The sequence below is a fragment of the Neopsephotus bourkii genome, unplaced genomic scaffold, assembly GCF_033783945.1.
Source record: "Neopsephotus bourkii isolate Nb327-2 ecotype Australia unplaced genomic scaffold, CSIRO-AGI_Nbou_v1 NB_1234, whole genome shotgun sequence".
NCBI lineage: Eukaryota > Metazoa > Chordata > Aves > Psittaciformes > Psittacidae > Neopsephotus > Neopsephotus bourkii.
In genome coordinates this window covers 3328267-3344480 of record NW_026901719.1, presented here as the reverse complement: position 1 = coordinate 3344480, position 16214 = coordinate 3328267, and the positions used below count along the sequence as shown (strand labels likewise).

At 42.5% G+C, this 16214-nt stretch overlaps 1 protein-coding gene across 5 annotated transcripts in view; it reads right to left on the bottom strand.

Moving 5' to 3' along the window:
* The window catches only part of NHS (NHS actin remodeling regulator), a 264862-nt gene that overhangs the window by 10832 nt on the left and 237816 nt on the right, over positions 1–16214 (bottom strand). For 2 of the 5 annotated variants that reach the window (XM_061364492.1, XM_061364495.1), the window contains exons 2-6: positions 15932–16084; positions 13509–13642; positions 4850–4912; positions 4002–4148; positions 2407–2599 (exon numbers count right to left, since the gene is read on the bottom strand). In XM_061364492.1, the coding sequence (XP_061220476.1) occupies positions 2407–2599; positions 4002–4148; positions 4850–4912; positions 13509–13642; positions 15932–16084 (690 nt within the window). Of the gene's footprint in view, positions 1–2406; positions 2600–3521; positions 3967–4001; positions 4149–4849; positions 4913–13508; positions 13643–15931; positions 16085–16214 lie in introns of those variants that run through there. The other 3 variants (XM_061364493.1, XM_061364494.1, XM_061364496.1) reach the window with 3 other exon arrangements.

Below are 16214 nucleotides of genomic sequence, written 5' to 3'. Positions count from 1 at the left end.
AGGCCCGGCCCGCTAGGAAATGAGCACCAATCTGCACAACTGGCTTTTTGCACAACCGTACACTTACGCTCTCTAAAATTGACATGGAACAGACTGGAAAAAATGTGCCAGGTCCATAAAAACACTTAACATAAGGATCGCTGGTACAGTGGTTTGTAATCTTAAGAAAAACGAACAAACTAAACCAAACAGAAGGAAAAAAAAATCCTGATAAGAAGCTCTATTTTAATAGCGTATAATTATAGAAAACATAATTATACACAGACACACACGTACATATTACATTACATAACAATGTAAAACATTAAAAAGTAACTTTCTTGTAAAAGTTCTTCTTGAAATCTACTACAGTGAAATAGAGGCTTCAGACAGATGTCCTGTAACCACCAATGCCCCTGGAATAAGCAGAGGAAGAACTTTCTTTAATATGGAACAAAAGTGCTGTAAACTCCAACAACAGTCATTTTCAAAAAAGTGAACATTTCTCAGGGTTGGGAGAAGCTCAAAAAACAAACAACAACAACAAAAAAAACCAAACCAGAGAACTGAAAGCAAACTCTTTGAAATGAAAAATCAATCAGCATCATTGCTGGTTTTCCAGCAACTGTGAGTTAGCCAAACATGCTCTGTGCACCAGATGCACGGGGGTAATCTCCAAGAGGCAAGTGGAAGAGGGTATATTCTCCCCGTGACGCATACAAATTATTCCCATTAGTGCTAATGAGAATTATACACATAAACATCCAGAAGATTACATACCATTCTTGATCTGTAAAACTGATCAGTGGAAATTTGGTTCCAATGTATGGCAGGTGGAGTCTAGGCAAAAATGGCTATTACTGGAAAAGTTAACATCGGTCCCAGACCTAACTCGTCTCTGAACTGAATCAGGTGACGTTAGCCACATTAGAAAGCCTAAACCAGTAAGGGTCCTATATTGAATCTAGAAAGGGCATCAGTTTAACAGCATCTACCTCATGGAAACATGCCACACTATCTATGGCTTTCCATGGACATTAAACAGTGGCAGTGCCCAAGCTGCAACCTCAACCAGCTGGCTCCCAACCTCCAGCCTGGCAGGGTCTATGCAAGCTCTGACAGCCAGTCACCTTTCCTCCTGTGGAATTCCAGCCAGACAGAAGCACCATCCTGGTGGCAGTGACACCGCTCCTGGCTGCCACCTCCCCAGGTAAGAAGAGCCGGTGGCACGGTGCAGTGTGCCCTCTGCTGCTGGGGTGGAGGGGAACAGGGACCGTGTTGCCAACACCAGGAGGATTTATACAGCTGATGGTGGAGCTGACGGGGACTTGTCACTGTGACACTGTAGGATAGGCATGCTTCAAGCTCAAAAGCCCAGAGCCCCTCAGCTGGGGGCTGAACCTGCACTGTGAGCATACCCTCCCCAGCACCATGGTGAACCCTGCAGCCTGTCTTGCAGGAAGGTTGAGCACCACTGGTAGACACAGGAAATGGGGGGTGAGGGGCTGTGGCCTCTCCCCCAAGCCCCCGGATACTGGGAAAATAGAATTAGAGATATTTTCTCTGGGGAATGAAGGCTAACTGAATACTGCTTCCTTTTTTTTTTTTCTTATTGCCTATGTTCAAGTCTATAACCATGAAAGTCATCCCACTTTATGCTCTTACATTAATCAACACTTGGTGCAAAATATTATTGAGGAAAACTCAGACCAACTTTATGTTTACCATAGCCTTCTGGAAGGAGAGAAAGAGAAAGAGAAAAACAGCCTGATTTTTGATTCTGGAAATAAGTCATCTGTCACATTTAGTAAGTAAAATAGCTGCTAATTCTATAAACAAATTGTCCTTCAAATAAATCTAGTCAAATATAGCCAAATGTTATAGAAATAAAAGAAAATGCCATTACTATACCTTCAGCATAGCTGCATGTAAAGAGATCTCAGAGCGATGGTTTGCATGCTACACAGTCATGCCTCGCATGTTTTAAGCACTGCAAATAGTAGCCTATATTCTCTAGTTTTTCTTCTCCTGCTACACATGATAATCATATGATTAATTTCGGTGGCTTTCTGCATGATTTCAGTCAGCTACATTGAAAAAGTTATTTGAGGTCTTTGTAAATACAGACTGTAGGTTATGTACACAACAAAAATACATTGTTTATACAGGGAACCAGTGTTACGTTATACTCTATAACATGACTACAAAAATGTGGACCAAATTAATCCTAGATGGGGCTTCAGTGACTCCAGTGGTCACGCATGAGGGATGAATTTAGCCCACTGACTTCCAGAAACTAAATCTTCAAGCTAGGGTCTTTGCCCTAGACTGCACAGTTGTGTGAGTTCAAATAAATTAAACAAAATAAGTACTTGACCTCCCTTGAACCATGCAATAAATACAAGAAGAAATAGAAGAGATTTGTACCAGTGACATTGATGGGGATAATGCAAGAAGAAATCACTTGGGCATCTTGTTTCATTTTCTCCTCTGGAGTTGGGAGAGGTAGTGCTTTACTCCAATTGGTTTGTTTATCCAGTGTAGAAGGGATATTGTGTATTGGATTTTTCGGCCTCTGCCCTAACATGACATCTGTATCTTCGTCCTCTGGTGGATGGGACTGCAAATGAATACATTCAAAATCAGTGTTCCCACTCAGGCACACAAAGCTAATTTTGAAAGAAAGTAGATACACACATCAGAAATCAATTACAGGGATGCAAGGAAGAATTGTTCTAGGTAAGTCACACAGCGCAAGCTAGTCTCCAATGGAAAAGTAACAACCTGCTAATAGGATTAAAATACCTCAACATACTGGAACTCAGCATATTTACAGGACATTTACAGGACATCTCCTCCGTCAGAAGGGCATGTCCTGCATCCATGGGTAGCCCTTGCAAACATGCCCTCGATTACCATCAGCATTAGACACATGGGTCCTCATTTGCATCTGCAACCTTTTGAACACCTGAGTCTGCTGTTTACTAGTGAGGACTGGTTCCACAGAACCGTTCATTTGAGGACAAGCATCAGAAGGCCCAAAGTTGTAACGGAGGCACCTCTGTACTTCAGAAAACCATTTGCATTTCATTTTTACAAACTCAGACCATGAGCAGACCAAAGTTACAGCCACCCAGCAGCTGTGCGTGGGAAGCAGCAGGCATTAACAGTACCACGGCAGGGGGACAGTGGCCAAAGAGGAGTAGCCACCACCAGAAGAAGTTCAGAGGGTTATTTAGAAACCATGCACATTTTTACAGCATGATATGAGAAGTGCTAGATATGGAAGATAAAGAAACAGAGAAAAAAAGTAAACTGCATAGAAGAAACACAGATGGTTTGTTTTCTTTTAGAAGAAATAACAAATCCCCCAACACCACCATGTCCTTCAAAGCCACGATCGTTTCATCTAAACTAACCATCAGAAATAAATTAAGCACAATTTCACGTGGTGCTGGCTACCAGCTTGGGTTTGGGGGCCTCTTTGTTTGCAAAAAAAGTTTTTGTTTAAATTCGAAGGGATGGAGGGGAGAAACACTTACCTTTTTCTGCCTAATTTCCCTCCCTCTTTCCATTAATACATTCTTCTATAAGCTGTGATAACTCTTCGAGCAGTCCAGGACGTCCATCTGCCTCTCAGATTTTAAAAATGAAGCACAATTCCTTTCAGGCCAGCTTTCTCTTCAGTCCTGAATTCCCAGCTGCTTAACTACCAGCCTTCCCCCTCACGCCTGCTGTTTACACTTCATTTGCCAGTTTTAGTTTCGGTAGCAAACATGGTGAAGATAAAATATTACTCCCCAGCCCCTTGGCAGGGCGTTGAGGAGGCGGGTGTTGAACACCGCAGGATCGCGCCTGGGCTGCCATTGTACTTCTGTCATTCCTCCGCCCAGGCTCCTCACAAATCCTGATGGAATTAACCAACTCAGGCTTGCCAAACAGCATTTATGCCCCAGCCCCAAAAGCGTTTAAGATCTTAACTCGGCAGCTACTATTTAAACTGTTGGAGGGCACCTACTTACCTTGCCAGTGTCACCTCCTGCAGCACCCCTAGACCTGAGACAACGCACGTTTCCTCCTCCTCCCACCCACAGAAAACCCCCTTTTCCCACGTAGGATTTCAGTCGAACATCACATCCTTCTTTCTGCCTGCAGCTTTTGTGCCGAACCTCGGCAGACGTGAATAGCTCATATAAACTTCAAGCACAAAAGACTTTGTTTCCTAGGTAACTTCCCCCCCCCAAAGTTCGTTGCAGGCATGCAAAAAAACCAACCCTTGCACACACGCACGGACACATGGACGGGGACACACACACACACACACACGCACATACACACACAGAGGCTGCATTTGTTGCCAGTCCCTCCCCTCGATGGCAATGAGGTACTGGATAAAGCAGGCAAAGTGACCCTAGCTGCCAGAGCTCCTCCTCTCCAAACAGTGGCATCACCACACGACCAGAGAATAAATACCCACCGTCATACTGGCATTGCCCGAATAATTTCTTACCATACATAAATAAGAAAAAAAAAAAGGGGGGGGGGGGGGGGTTTGGCAAAAACATCACAAGAGAATGAAATGCAATCACTAATGCTATTGAGTCTGTCCTGATTCAGGCCTTCTAAAGGTGGCGATAGGAGGAGGTGGTCCCTGTGGCCATAAGCCCCTGAAACCCATACAAGGTTAAGAATGAAAGAAGGGGGAAAGAAGAAAAGGTTATTATTGTGTCTTACTGACATGAGAAAAACAGAAAAGGCTTCTTTTAGCGCAGCAAAGTTAGTAAGTGAAAAGCAATTAAGAGGAAGGGTTAGGATCTGGGAGTAGAGTGAGACAGGGCTGTTAATTGAGGATTGCTTGTTTTTCCAGTACCTTTCTACTCCAGGGGGTCATGTGGCAACACTCAATTGGGGAGGGCGAGCGGGTGCTGTTAAACTATAAACGTGAAATGTAAAAAAAAAACAAAACAAAAAAAAAACAACAAAGAAAACAACAACAACAAAATTAAAAACATACTCAAGACATTTCTGGTAAAAGCACATCATTTCTGTCTGGATAAATCAGCATCAGAGGCAAAACAAGCTGAGATTTCCTCCCTGTTTCCTACGGGTGAGTTTGTTCCCCAGAACAGATCACTTCTCTGTGAAATGCAGTTCAAGCAACTGTGCCCATAGAGTGGTTTGGGTCCCTGTGAAGTCTGTGCTGATTTTGCCTGCTCAGACTAAAGAAAATTGCAGTGAAATTGGTTTAAACTCCTTGTACGGACATGCTTAAATTGTCCCAAGAATGTCTTGTATTGATTTGTTAACTCAAACTGTGCACTTCCTGGAGCTGAAGCAGTGCAGGGTACATATCCAATTACATTATAAATGATCTATTTCATAATATAAGGGAAATATTTTTGCACGACGTATGGAAGCAATGGATATAAATAATGCTGGTCCTGAGGGTGATTTATCAAATACATGGATTGTTAAGGTTTTCTGACATTATCATTACATCTCTAAGGTTGCAATCATTGTGTCAGGGTGACAATGGCAAATTGGCTTTTTGTTACTTTTTATAATGCTTGAAAGGACAAACAGTGATGCCCACAACACCCTGGGGTTCACTGAATCCCTCAACCTCCAAAATCGTCTTCTGGTAGAAACTATTGCAATGTCCTGTTTTCACAACCAAGGCATGAATGATTACTTCTTTTGAAATAGGAAATAAATAAAAAAGGGGGGGAGGGGGGATAAAGAAAACAGGTCTGTTGATCACAGTGGAAAGCTCTAGCACGTATTTCTCGTTGGGGTTTATTATATCCACTTGCATTAGTTAGCAGACTTGTCAAATAAAAGCCTCTGAAAATTTTTCCTCTCAGTCATTATCAGCACCAGTGCGATAGATGAACCACAAACATCAGTTAAAAAGACTGCATTTTATGGTCCTCCTGTCAAAAACAAAAAAAAAAAAAAGCTGTGGTGAGTCTCAAAAGGCCCAATTCTCTGTCTTGTCCAACACTCCTGCTTTGCCCTGGTTCCTTGTGCAGGACTAAAACCATGGGAAGCCTCCAGATAAGCTGCCCATAAGCCTTACTGGAGAGATGAGTGGGAAATTGAAAGAGGACTGTTTCCAGTTAACGTTTCCAGCAGGTTAGTTTCTACCCAGGTCAGTGCAAACAGCTCTTCTAAGTTGGGAAAAGTCCTTATCACAGGAAAAACACCACTGCTCAGGAAACAAAAGCTATGGAGGTACTGAATGCATCAACCAGTTCAGCCTACTCTTTGGATACCCAAGGATGATTTCAGTCTGGGTCCTCCAGCTGATTTTCCTGTCACCTGCCTTGAGCAGACTGACTGCAGTTAATGTGATCAGGATTTGAACTGAAATTCAGCTTCTCCATGGAAGGTATTAGAGGATCTCTGGGAGGGTTCAAACAGTGGGAGACAAATGCTGCTGAGGTGACAAGAGCTCAGGAGATGAAAATCTCTGCAATGTCCCACAAAGGCCTATCTACAATGGTCCTAATCAGCGCACAAGGAGAAGAGCACGTGAGGGATTTTCCACCCCAAGCTCCAAGCGTGGCTACATGCAGAAGCCACTCAGGGCCAAACCTCCCCAGGAAAAACAGTGGGACCTTGACTTCAGCCTAGGAGAGAATAGTGTGGGCTACAGCCAACACAAGCAATTTCTGGCTATCCATTTTTCTGTCCTCTTGGTGCAGGGCTTTCCTACCTCTCCCACATGCCGCTCTGCCTGATGCCTCCAAGAAACACCTATCCAGTTACATGTACCCCCAGGCACCATTTTATATGCCAAAGTCTCAGGTCCCTGTTTGAGCATGGCAGGACAAACTTCCTACGTAGGTTCCTACCGTGAAGAGACAGGACAAAAATGGAGGTGATCAGGAAAATTTCAGCTCCTGCTGTCACACTGCTGCTCCTGAAAAAGCCACTGCTACCTCACCAAAGGGTCTCAAGTTGACCTACTGCCCATTCCTGTGTGATGCCCATGGTGGGGCAACCAAGGAATGCTGGGGTACAGCAGTAGACTCAGCATTTCGACATCTCCAAACTGGGGAAGGGAGAGAGCTGCCATTCTGCAAATTTTCTCATTCACTCAGAAGACCAGAATATCTCTAAATGTCCAGAGTAAACACATAATTAAGCAAGAAATTATTATTATATACCCAGAGCTGTTCTGGTCTGATGGGCAAATCTGCAGCTAGGCAGTTTTTAAAGTGAATTTCTTTTGTGTGGGTGTGCTTGGCAAACAGCAATGGTGATAATCAATCTGTTAAATACAAAGCCAGAATACTTTAAATAGGCATTTTTCTTTAATGGGCTAAGTTTGCTTTGAAACCAAATTGGTGAGTAATTGCTCAAATTGGGATTTATTCTGCAATCACTGACAAATGTGAGCATCTTTATTTTCTGAGCTACCCCATCAACTTCACTTGCAGAGGTTTCTGTGCACTACAACAAAAAAGTCACATGTCTGAGTATGACCTAGTCCACAAGGCTTCCCCTATAGAGAAAGCGGCATTGTTGCAGAGCAATTCAGCTCTCTTTCATTCAGCATTTAACTCTGGGTGAGATGAAGCACCTCTAAACACTCTTCCCACTAATTTTACAAAGAGCTTAACATTACTTGCAGGTACAGTAACAAGACAAAAATGTCAGTTCAGCCCCTCTTCTGTTTTCCATCACTCAGTGCCTTGAGTTGCCACTGTTGTTTGGGATCTTCAAGATTTAAGGGAAGACTAGTGCAAGAAGTGTCAGCTTCATTAAAGGCATATACCTAGTCTGCCTTACCTATAGTGACAGCATTACAGGAGATACCTGGGCTTTCACAGTTAGTGCACAGGGCATACTGAACACAGTGCAATGGCAGAAGGAAAAACATAAACCCAAGAATAAAGAACTAGTTTTTCTCGAGGTAATTAAAGTTGTCTTGAGAATGCTAAAGCCTTGTCAAGAGCATTTATCCTCAACATGTTTGTCAAATTTAGGCATGGCTGAGTTGACTCCTTACCCCTCAGCTGTGTTTGACCATGCAGGCAAGCCATTGCCTCAGAGGAAATCTGGGTGGCCGAGTCCCAGCCCCCAGCAGCATAGAGCCAGTGCCAACACAGCCTTGATGAGGGCAGGAGATGACTAGCAGCACAGTACTATTGTCCAAAGGATTATTTTTGACTCCTGCCACCTAAACTTTGTAGCTAACAAAAAGCATAACAGATCAGTGTTATTTCTGACTTCAGGCTTCTATAGCACCAGGTGGGGGAAATCTCCTTCCCAGGATGACATTATGAATAAAGTGGATGATATTCACCCAAGCAGAGCATCTGCATTTAGCTTCAGCTTCTGCAAGCTTCATATATGGTCCAATTTCAGCAGCGAACAGAACATACGTACCGGATGCTTTCACATTATGTGGCAAAAATAACATGTATGTATTAATAGTACCTCCTGACTTCTTGTTTGAAAGCAATCATACATGTACTGGAAAGGTAACATGTAGAATAAGTGTGAACTAGTGTTTAATCCCACATTTCCCACATTCATGAGTTAAGTACTGACTCCTTCTGCAGCCCTGGGTGAAACCTCCATGTCTTCCTTTCTTTGCCTGTAAAAGTGAGGGCTTGCTGCTTCATTAACTCACATGAATTACAGAAAACAGTATTGATTTACGTGTTGGAAAAATTAAACATCTGGGAAAAGGAGAAGAAATGTTAATAAAAAGTTAGGAGCTTTCCAGTGTTTTCAGAGCACAGTTGACTATTTGACTATTTGATTAGGAATTAACATTTGTACCTATACAGCAATTTTCTTACCCAGTCAACTGACGCTGAAGATAATGGGAATATTTATGACCATGTTATATCTGCTGTAAAACACAGTCCTGCTCACCTGCCTGCTCCCAACGTTTATGCTTCCATATGTTTAATTCTGCTCAAGTTTTTGTTATATCTGCTTCTGGGTGTTTTCTCTTTTGGAGCATCACAAACGCGATCTGTTAAAGTACTGACAATCCTTTAATGATTAATGTACTGCTCCAATGTTTTGACAAGGTAAAGACAAAATGAAGACATGTTTTCTGACAGAAGTCATACCACACATGGCATTCCATCAGACAAAGGTACAAAACAATCATCCCACAATACAGGGTATTTGGTATTAGGCTCATGGCACAAACAGTGCAATACATACATACATATATATTAATTCATTCTGATGGATAATGCCAGGAAGGTTTTATTTCAAACAGCTACAGGCAGGATTTGGACACAGAAAGTGCAGAGCCCAACTTGTGCCTTAACTCAGTTATTTTATTTGAGTCTTCGTGTGTCTTCAGCACAAAACTGTGAAAGTCAGTACATTCAGTTGTGCTTCCTTTTGCTGTACAAAGCATCCTAAAGCAGACCACAGAGAATATCTTTTAACTGGCATGGAGTGAAATAAAATTACCCAGTGCATTATTTTCTCTTTCACATTTGCTCTAGCTGAGGTCTCAGCGACAGACAAAGCCTGGCTGGAAAACAACCTCCTCCTTCTTGTCCCTTAGATTTCTGCTCAGATTATAATTGTGAGAAAAACTGACACTGAACTTTGTGCAATTGTGAGTGTGATTTTCCAAATATTGAGTTCCCTGCTTCAACTCCCTTGTTTTATTATAACAGCTGTGCCATGAGAGGTTTGAGAAAGTGTGGTCCCATGACATTCTGAACTTGAACACTTGAGATTTTGGAGCCTGGCCAGATGGACTTGGAAAAAACAGAGAAATAAAAAACTATTTACAAAATGAAAGAGAAGGCTGAAATGCAGTTAGAATGACACAGCATCTTCACACTCAGCAACTGGCCTCAGCAGTGCTGCAGGCATGGTTGTCATGGGAACACATGTAAGGAACATTTCCCTCATTTTATCAAGTCCATAACTTCCCCATACTCTCCTCAGATTATCTGAGGTTTGTTTCATTTTGTTGTGTTTTTTGTGGTTTGTTGTTTTGTTTTTTTTTTCCCATTGGCAAAAATGCTTGAATGAATGATACGAATGTGTTTGGTTGTATGGTTCTTTTGTGTAGAGAGTGACTATGTATGCCAGAGTTTTTTCAGCTTTAAAAATTAATGACTAAGATGGATAGGAAAGTAAAATCATGTCTGCAAAACCAGGAGGAGTATGGAGAAATGGAATGTGGAAGCAATGCATACTGCTTCTCACAGTCTAAGAACTAGAAGTGAGGCATCAGGTTCGAAACAAACAAAAGGTACATTTTCATACAGATTGTTACAATTGTTACAGGATGCTGTTGAGTCCAAAGGTGTACATTTGCTAAACAAGCAAGCAAACAAACAAACAAACAAACAAACAAAAGTAGATTAAGCAAGTCTCAGAATCAAGGCAGACAGGTTCCTTGTTGGTTATTATTCTGTGTTTGACCTCTGGCTCAGGAGCTCTGCTCTGTAACCAATTTCTGTATGAAACTGGAAGGATAAATCATGGGATGATAAAATGCATAAACCATGCCCTGTTGTTATACTGCTTCCTGAAGGATCCCTTCTAGCCTCTGGGCTAACTGGACCTTTCATCAGACAAATCAGGGCAGTTCCTAACTGTTCCTACTAAAAGCTAACTTCAAACTTGTCTTTGCTGGGACACAAAAGATCGTATATAATTTCTAGTTCTCTACTTCTTCTCCATGAAAAAATGGTCTTGTGATGGAACAGTCTAAAATGATCCACCAGAACTATTTATACTGGCATTAGACACTTTGTGCTCGAATTCATTTGGTCTTTCTTGGAATTTGTGGGACTTTGGCATCTTCTTCCTTGTAACGATAGTAGTGTATAAAATGAGTCTTCATCTCTCGTGGTTGATTTTCTCTAGCACAATAGACAAGATCTTTGGAAAAGCTCATAGCCACCTAATTGGTAGTAATAAAAACAGCTGCCAAAAGGCACAAATACAGAATCTTTGGCTGGCCTTAGGCACGGGTGACCTGTTTTCAGTATCTTTCAGTAGTGATAGTTCTCACAGGTCACACAGTGGCAATCTGAACATTTCTCAAAACCAAGCCATTTATTTCAGTACCTTAATGTATGCATTTAACAGTCAGTTTGGAAAAGTCAGATCCTGTAACTTTTAAAAATTTACCAGCTTCTCATTGAGCCCTTTCCCAATTTAAAAGAAACAATTCCTTCCCCAATTCATAAGAAACACAGAAAGGGGCTTTTACTGTTGTTTAGTACTGCTTTCACCAGCATATTCCCAATGCATCAGGAAAGTGGAATACATGATGGACTACTATGCCATGAATAAAAATTAATGTGATATTTAACACCTTTAGCTCATTTATGAATGCAAGAGGACTGGAATCAGATATCAAACATTACCAACAGTCCCTGAAGTAGATATTCATTTGCAGATGTCAAAAAGCTTACACCAAAAAGGGCAACCTAGCCAATAACAGCATTCTCAACTTTCTCTCTTAATGGTATCGTTAAGTCATGAATGCTTGTGCACACCAATTAGCTGTTCATTGTTGCAGTGCCCTGTCAAAATCTCTTACTAATCTTCTTCCAGACAGAGCATTCATGTGCACTTTCATCTTACCTTATTTTCTCTGATTTTTAGAATTGCCCCATGAACAAGGAGTGCTCTCAGAAACAGGTCAAAGCACTTTGAAGTACCCTGGCCTTGGTGTATTTGGAATTACCAAAGCAGAATATTGCCAGTTCCCTTGAAATCAATAGGACTTCAGCCTCCAGCAGCTACTTTTTCCTTAGGGGAACACTGAACCTGGTCAGCTTCCAAACAAAGGTCCAATATGGGTGGCACTAAGCCTAACACTTTTCTTCTTGAAAAGAAAAAGGTGGACTTGCAGATAAAGCCAAGACATCTGCATTCAGCATGACTTAATTTTGCCAACTAACACAGGACTCAGAGGGTTGCTCACTATTTATTATTATTTTGTGCTCTACAGATGGAAGTAATGTCTAAAACACACTGGTTGTTTTCCAAACACAACAAAGATTCAGGCCTTTCACCCCTGAGTATGCAATTTCAAAAGGCATGCCTTGTTCCCCATCTGATAAGAGAACTCTGTGTCCAATAGACTGTCCAAACTATCATCTGTAACTTGTTCTGATCCACAGGACATGAGGTCACCTCTCCTCTACCTTTCAGTGACCCTACAACGGCACTTAGCTTTGATGATGACTTAGAAAGAAAAAACAGGTAAGGCTGTTTCTCCTTTCTGTCTTCCAGTACTTTTCTGTGCTTTTCTATCCCTTAACATCTCAGTATCTTCCTTCAGTTGAATCATAAGGTCTGCAAATTTAATCAGTTCAAAGACTGCAGTGATGGTGATGCTTAACTTGAAATTATGCAGATAAGCAGCCAAAAAGCCAGAATAGTCAAACTAATCAAAACATTGCCATGCATTTCATGCTTTCAAATGAGAAACAAAACTCTTCTTATGGACTGGCTAGCTGACATTTTGGTCCCTGGACAAGTACTTTCCACTGTGACACATTTACCACTACAGGATTCCAAATGGTTAATATAATGGATTAGGATAAATATACTTGCATTTTTAAGCTAAGTAAGTGCGATTAATAGCTACATACTTATAATGTGCTCATGGGGAGAGCATCTCTGTAGATGCCAATATACATGTAGCTGCAGATGCAGGACAGATCTATCCCTACACTGAAGGCTGGCATTAAGACTTGACTTAAAAGTCAAATCCAGGTCTGACCTGTGGAGTTTAAACTGGTTTGAGGAATGCAATGGCCACTATGGCACTTCCGTAAGTCAAGTCCTCAGAGCCACAGAGGTACCAATTTCCTGAAACCAGTGAGGATTATGAACCCAGTCAGAGTTAAATTTGTGGATCTGGTGCATTTCCTTTAACAATGATAAACACCATATTGTCCACCACGATTTGATTTCAAAACAGTGCAGCAGTGGCAAGTCAGCACAGACATACAGGACATACAAGACCAGCTCTTCAGCTGGAGTTCCCACTTGGCTGGCTGTAAGGACATACGTGACATGAAGCATTTGAAAAAAATGTATGGAGATGGATAGTGTAGAACAGGACTGTTGCCCATATACACATGGTGTTCCTTGTAGCTGAAGAAGTGCTGCTGAAGCTATCTGCACACGTGAGCCTCAAGGCAGCACTCAAAGACCTTGAGTTCATGGCTCCTGGCAATGCTAATGCTAAGGCTGAAATTACAGCACTTTCTGAAATTACAGGAGGGTTCTGGAAGTGCTACCTGAAGCAGGAGAGGAGAATGTGAATCACGGTGAGAAGTGTGAGAATGTGCTGGACAAAGGAGAAATATAAAAGGTTTCTCAATGGAAATGTCCATCCTGGTGCTGGCTGCTGTATGCTGTAACCTTTGTTATGCTGCCAACAGTCAGCTGTGCTGTACCTGCACAGGCTTGGGTAGGGGCACTTGTGAAGCACTCTCTGGCACATTTAGGTCCCATAATGCTAATAATGTGTTTGTGTGTGATAGCTGTAGTGGAAGACTTACTGGTAGCAAGTGTCGGTCCTTTATCGCTTGCCTCTTTTGACTGCAGATTGCAGGGAAGGGAGGAAAGGGGGGAGCCACCACAGCAATGGGGCCTTGCACTTTTTGCTCTCTCTTATCACCTCGGCTCCGGTGTTCTGTTTTGGGTGAGAAAGGAGACATGAGTCTTTCTGACTGTTAAAAACATATAAACAGCACAACAAAGACACAAACAGGACGTGGACTTCAAAGATGAAGCTCCTACTCTTCCACACTGACCAGTATCTATGATCCCGCAAGCATTTATTGGACATCCAAGCCTCTGTAAGAATAATGTTCATATAACACTCCCCTGCATGCACACTGGAGCTGAATTGTCCCCAGATGGGATTTACACACTTTTTCCCAAGTAACAAAGGAGCTACCTTCTAGGCACTTCGGATCCAAGTCCTGGTTCCCAATGGGAACCTGAAGCTCCTGGTGCCTTGAAACATCAAGATGTGGTAATGCTTGCACTCTACCCATATAAAATACACTGCTCTGAGGGGAAAGAAGGAAACAAAGCCCTAGTAGAGTATCCTTCCCTGACTGCAGGGCAGTGCCAAGCCCCGAGAATTAGCTGGAGATTATGAAGGTTGTTACAGCGGCAGCTCTGTGTCCCAGCACAAAGGAGATCACCCTGGAAAAGTCAAAACATCTCTTGGCATTCTCCGTGCAGACCTTTTCCAGCATGAGTCCCAGGTATCTGAAACCTTCCAAGTGAACGGGAGAATGATCATGGACTTCACATCTCTAACTTTAAGCGACAGTTAGGTAATTACTGTTTGCAAAGAGTGCTTCTGGAAGGAGATGACAGATTTCCCAGATGAACATAGCTATGATCCAGCCAACCATGTTTGCTGTTAGCACAGCGGTTTTCTAATCTAATGTTTAGTTTTAATTCTGTATAAACAGATAAAGAGAATTAAATCCTGATAGAAGAAATAACTGAGACACAATGAAAACTTTAGGGGAAATTTCAGATTATATTTTCTTGTCAGTATATACAGTTATTTGCAAAATAAGATAAATCAGGACGTGACAAGCTACCTGCACAGCTGCCGTTAAACGTGGAGGATGGGAAACTGCCAAAACTGAGATTCGTAACCTTAAAATGATGAGGCATTTTCTGACAGTTGCCTTCCCGTGCCGCTGTCAGGATTGCTCCTGCCCACAAGGTGGCAGGCAGAGATCAGCCTGGTCCTGGGACAACTGCAAAGCAGAGCAGCTGAAGAGCAGAAAAGCCAACTTCTCTATTGTAACACTACTGTCATTGCAATTCAGCTGTATCGCTCTCTGCAGTGCTATGAAGATGTACTGCACCCACAGTGTGTTCCTGAGCTAAAATCTGCGGAGAGGGTCAAATGTGGTAATTAACTGGGATATTTTATCCAGTTAGCAAATGCTTTGCAGATCCAAGTAATTGATTATTATTATAACCTGGTAACAATAATAAATGAGAAAGACAATGATAGCTGTTGGTGCAAAACACTTCCAATGCAGGATGCTGCTGCTGAAAATTTTGAGGGTGACCTGCATGGATTTTCTCCTTTCTTATGGCACAGAAGAAAGGCTTGTTTGCTTACTTTAACTTGCTTCCCGGTAAAGGATTTTCCCTTGGTTAGGTACCCAATGAAAAGTGACCTTTTCCCATCTTTTACCTTCCCTATAGTGTGCTGCTGTAGGACCATCCAGACATTTGCACCTAGCAAATTCCCTTCATGGCAGGGATCCAGGAGCCTCCTTATGATCTTGATTGCTTCTGCTTCCTTCCTGTGTGACATGATTTGGTTTTGAGGCTACAGGTTTCCAGTCTGTTAGGCAACATCAGGAGGTGTTCCCTGGACTGGGGAGGGGACATCTGCCTGACCCTTCCAAGTTGTTCAGGGCATCACCTGGCTTTCAGCTGCCACCCTTGAAGGATGCACGTCTCCCCTAGTGCAGACAACTTAGTCTCTTTGCAGACTCTAATACCATGGGGCTCCAGTTTCAGCCCTTTGGAAGCTAAATCTTATCTGTCCTGGAGCTGAGACATTGTTAAACATCTGTTTAGTGAAGGGAGACGGCCTTATTGAAACACTCAGTACCTCCATCCTTTTGGGGGTCAGTGCATGGATTTGCTCACATGATTGCACTTTCATAGGGAACATGTAAACGAAGAATGTAAAATGGAAAAGCAGAAAGTCCTTTTCAGCTCTCCTCCAGTAATCATAAACAAGCTTAAGAGGGCAAAAGCCTTTTTACTGCTAGAGTTACATCTTCAGCTTTATTTCTTAGACTGAGTACCTCAATCTCAGTGGAAACCAGTGCTCATAACCCAGTGGCTGTGCCTGAGCACCCTGCTGCTGCCTAAGGGGATTGTGGAGAGGTGTCATGAGCGTGGAGACAGAGTGTGTGCAAGCACCTACCTCTGCGCAAGGCCCGCAGATGCTGCTTGGCGTGGTGGTGCAGCTCCTCCACGCAAGGTGGCCTGGTGGAGGGGAGGAAGATGTTTCTTTGCTGATGCCAAGGTGCTCGGTAATAGACACTCAGTTTGCTCTCTGCATCCAGGTTGGAGACAGCTGTAGGATAAAAATGGAGTGCAAGGTAAGGCTCCTAGCCTCTCTTACATGAAACTAGCTAAAAGGCAAAGGATGTTACTTAGAACAGCATTGTCAAGAGCAAGCACTGGGGATATTACAGCACCTCTCC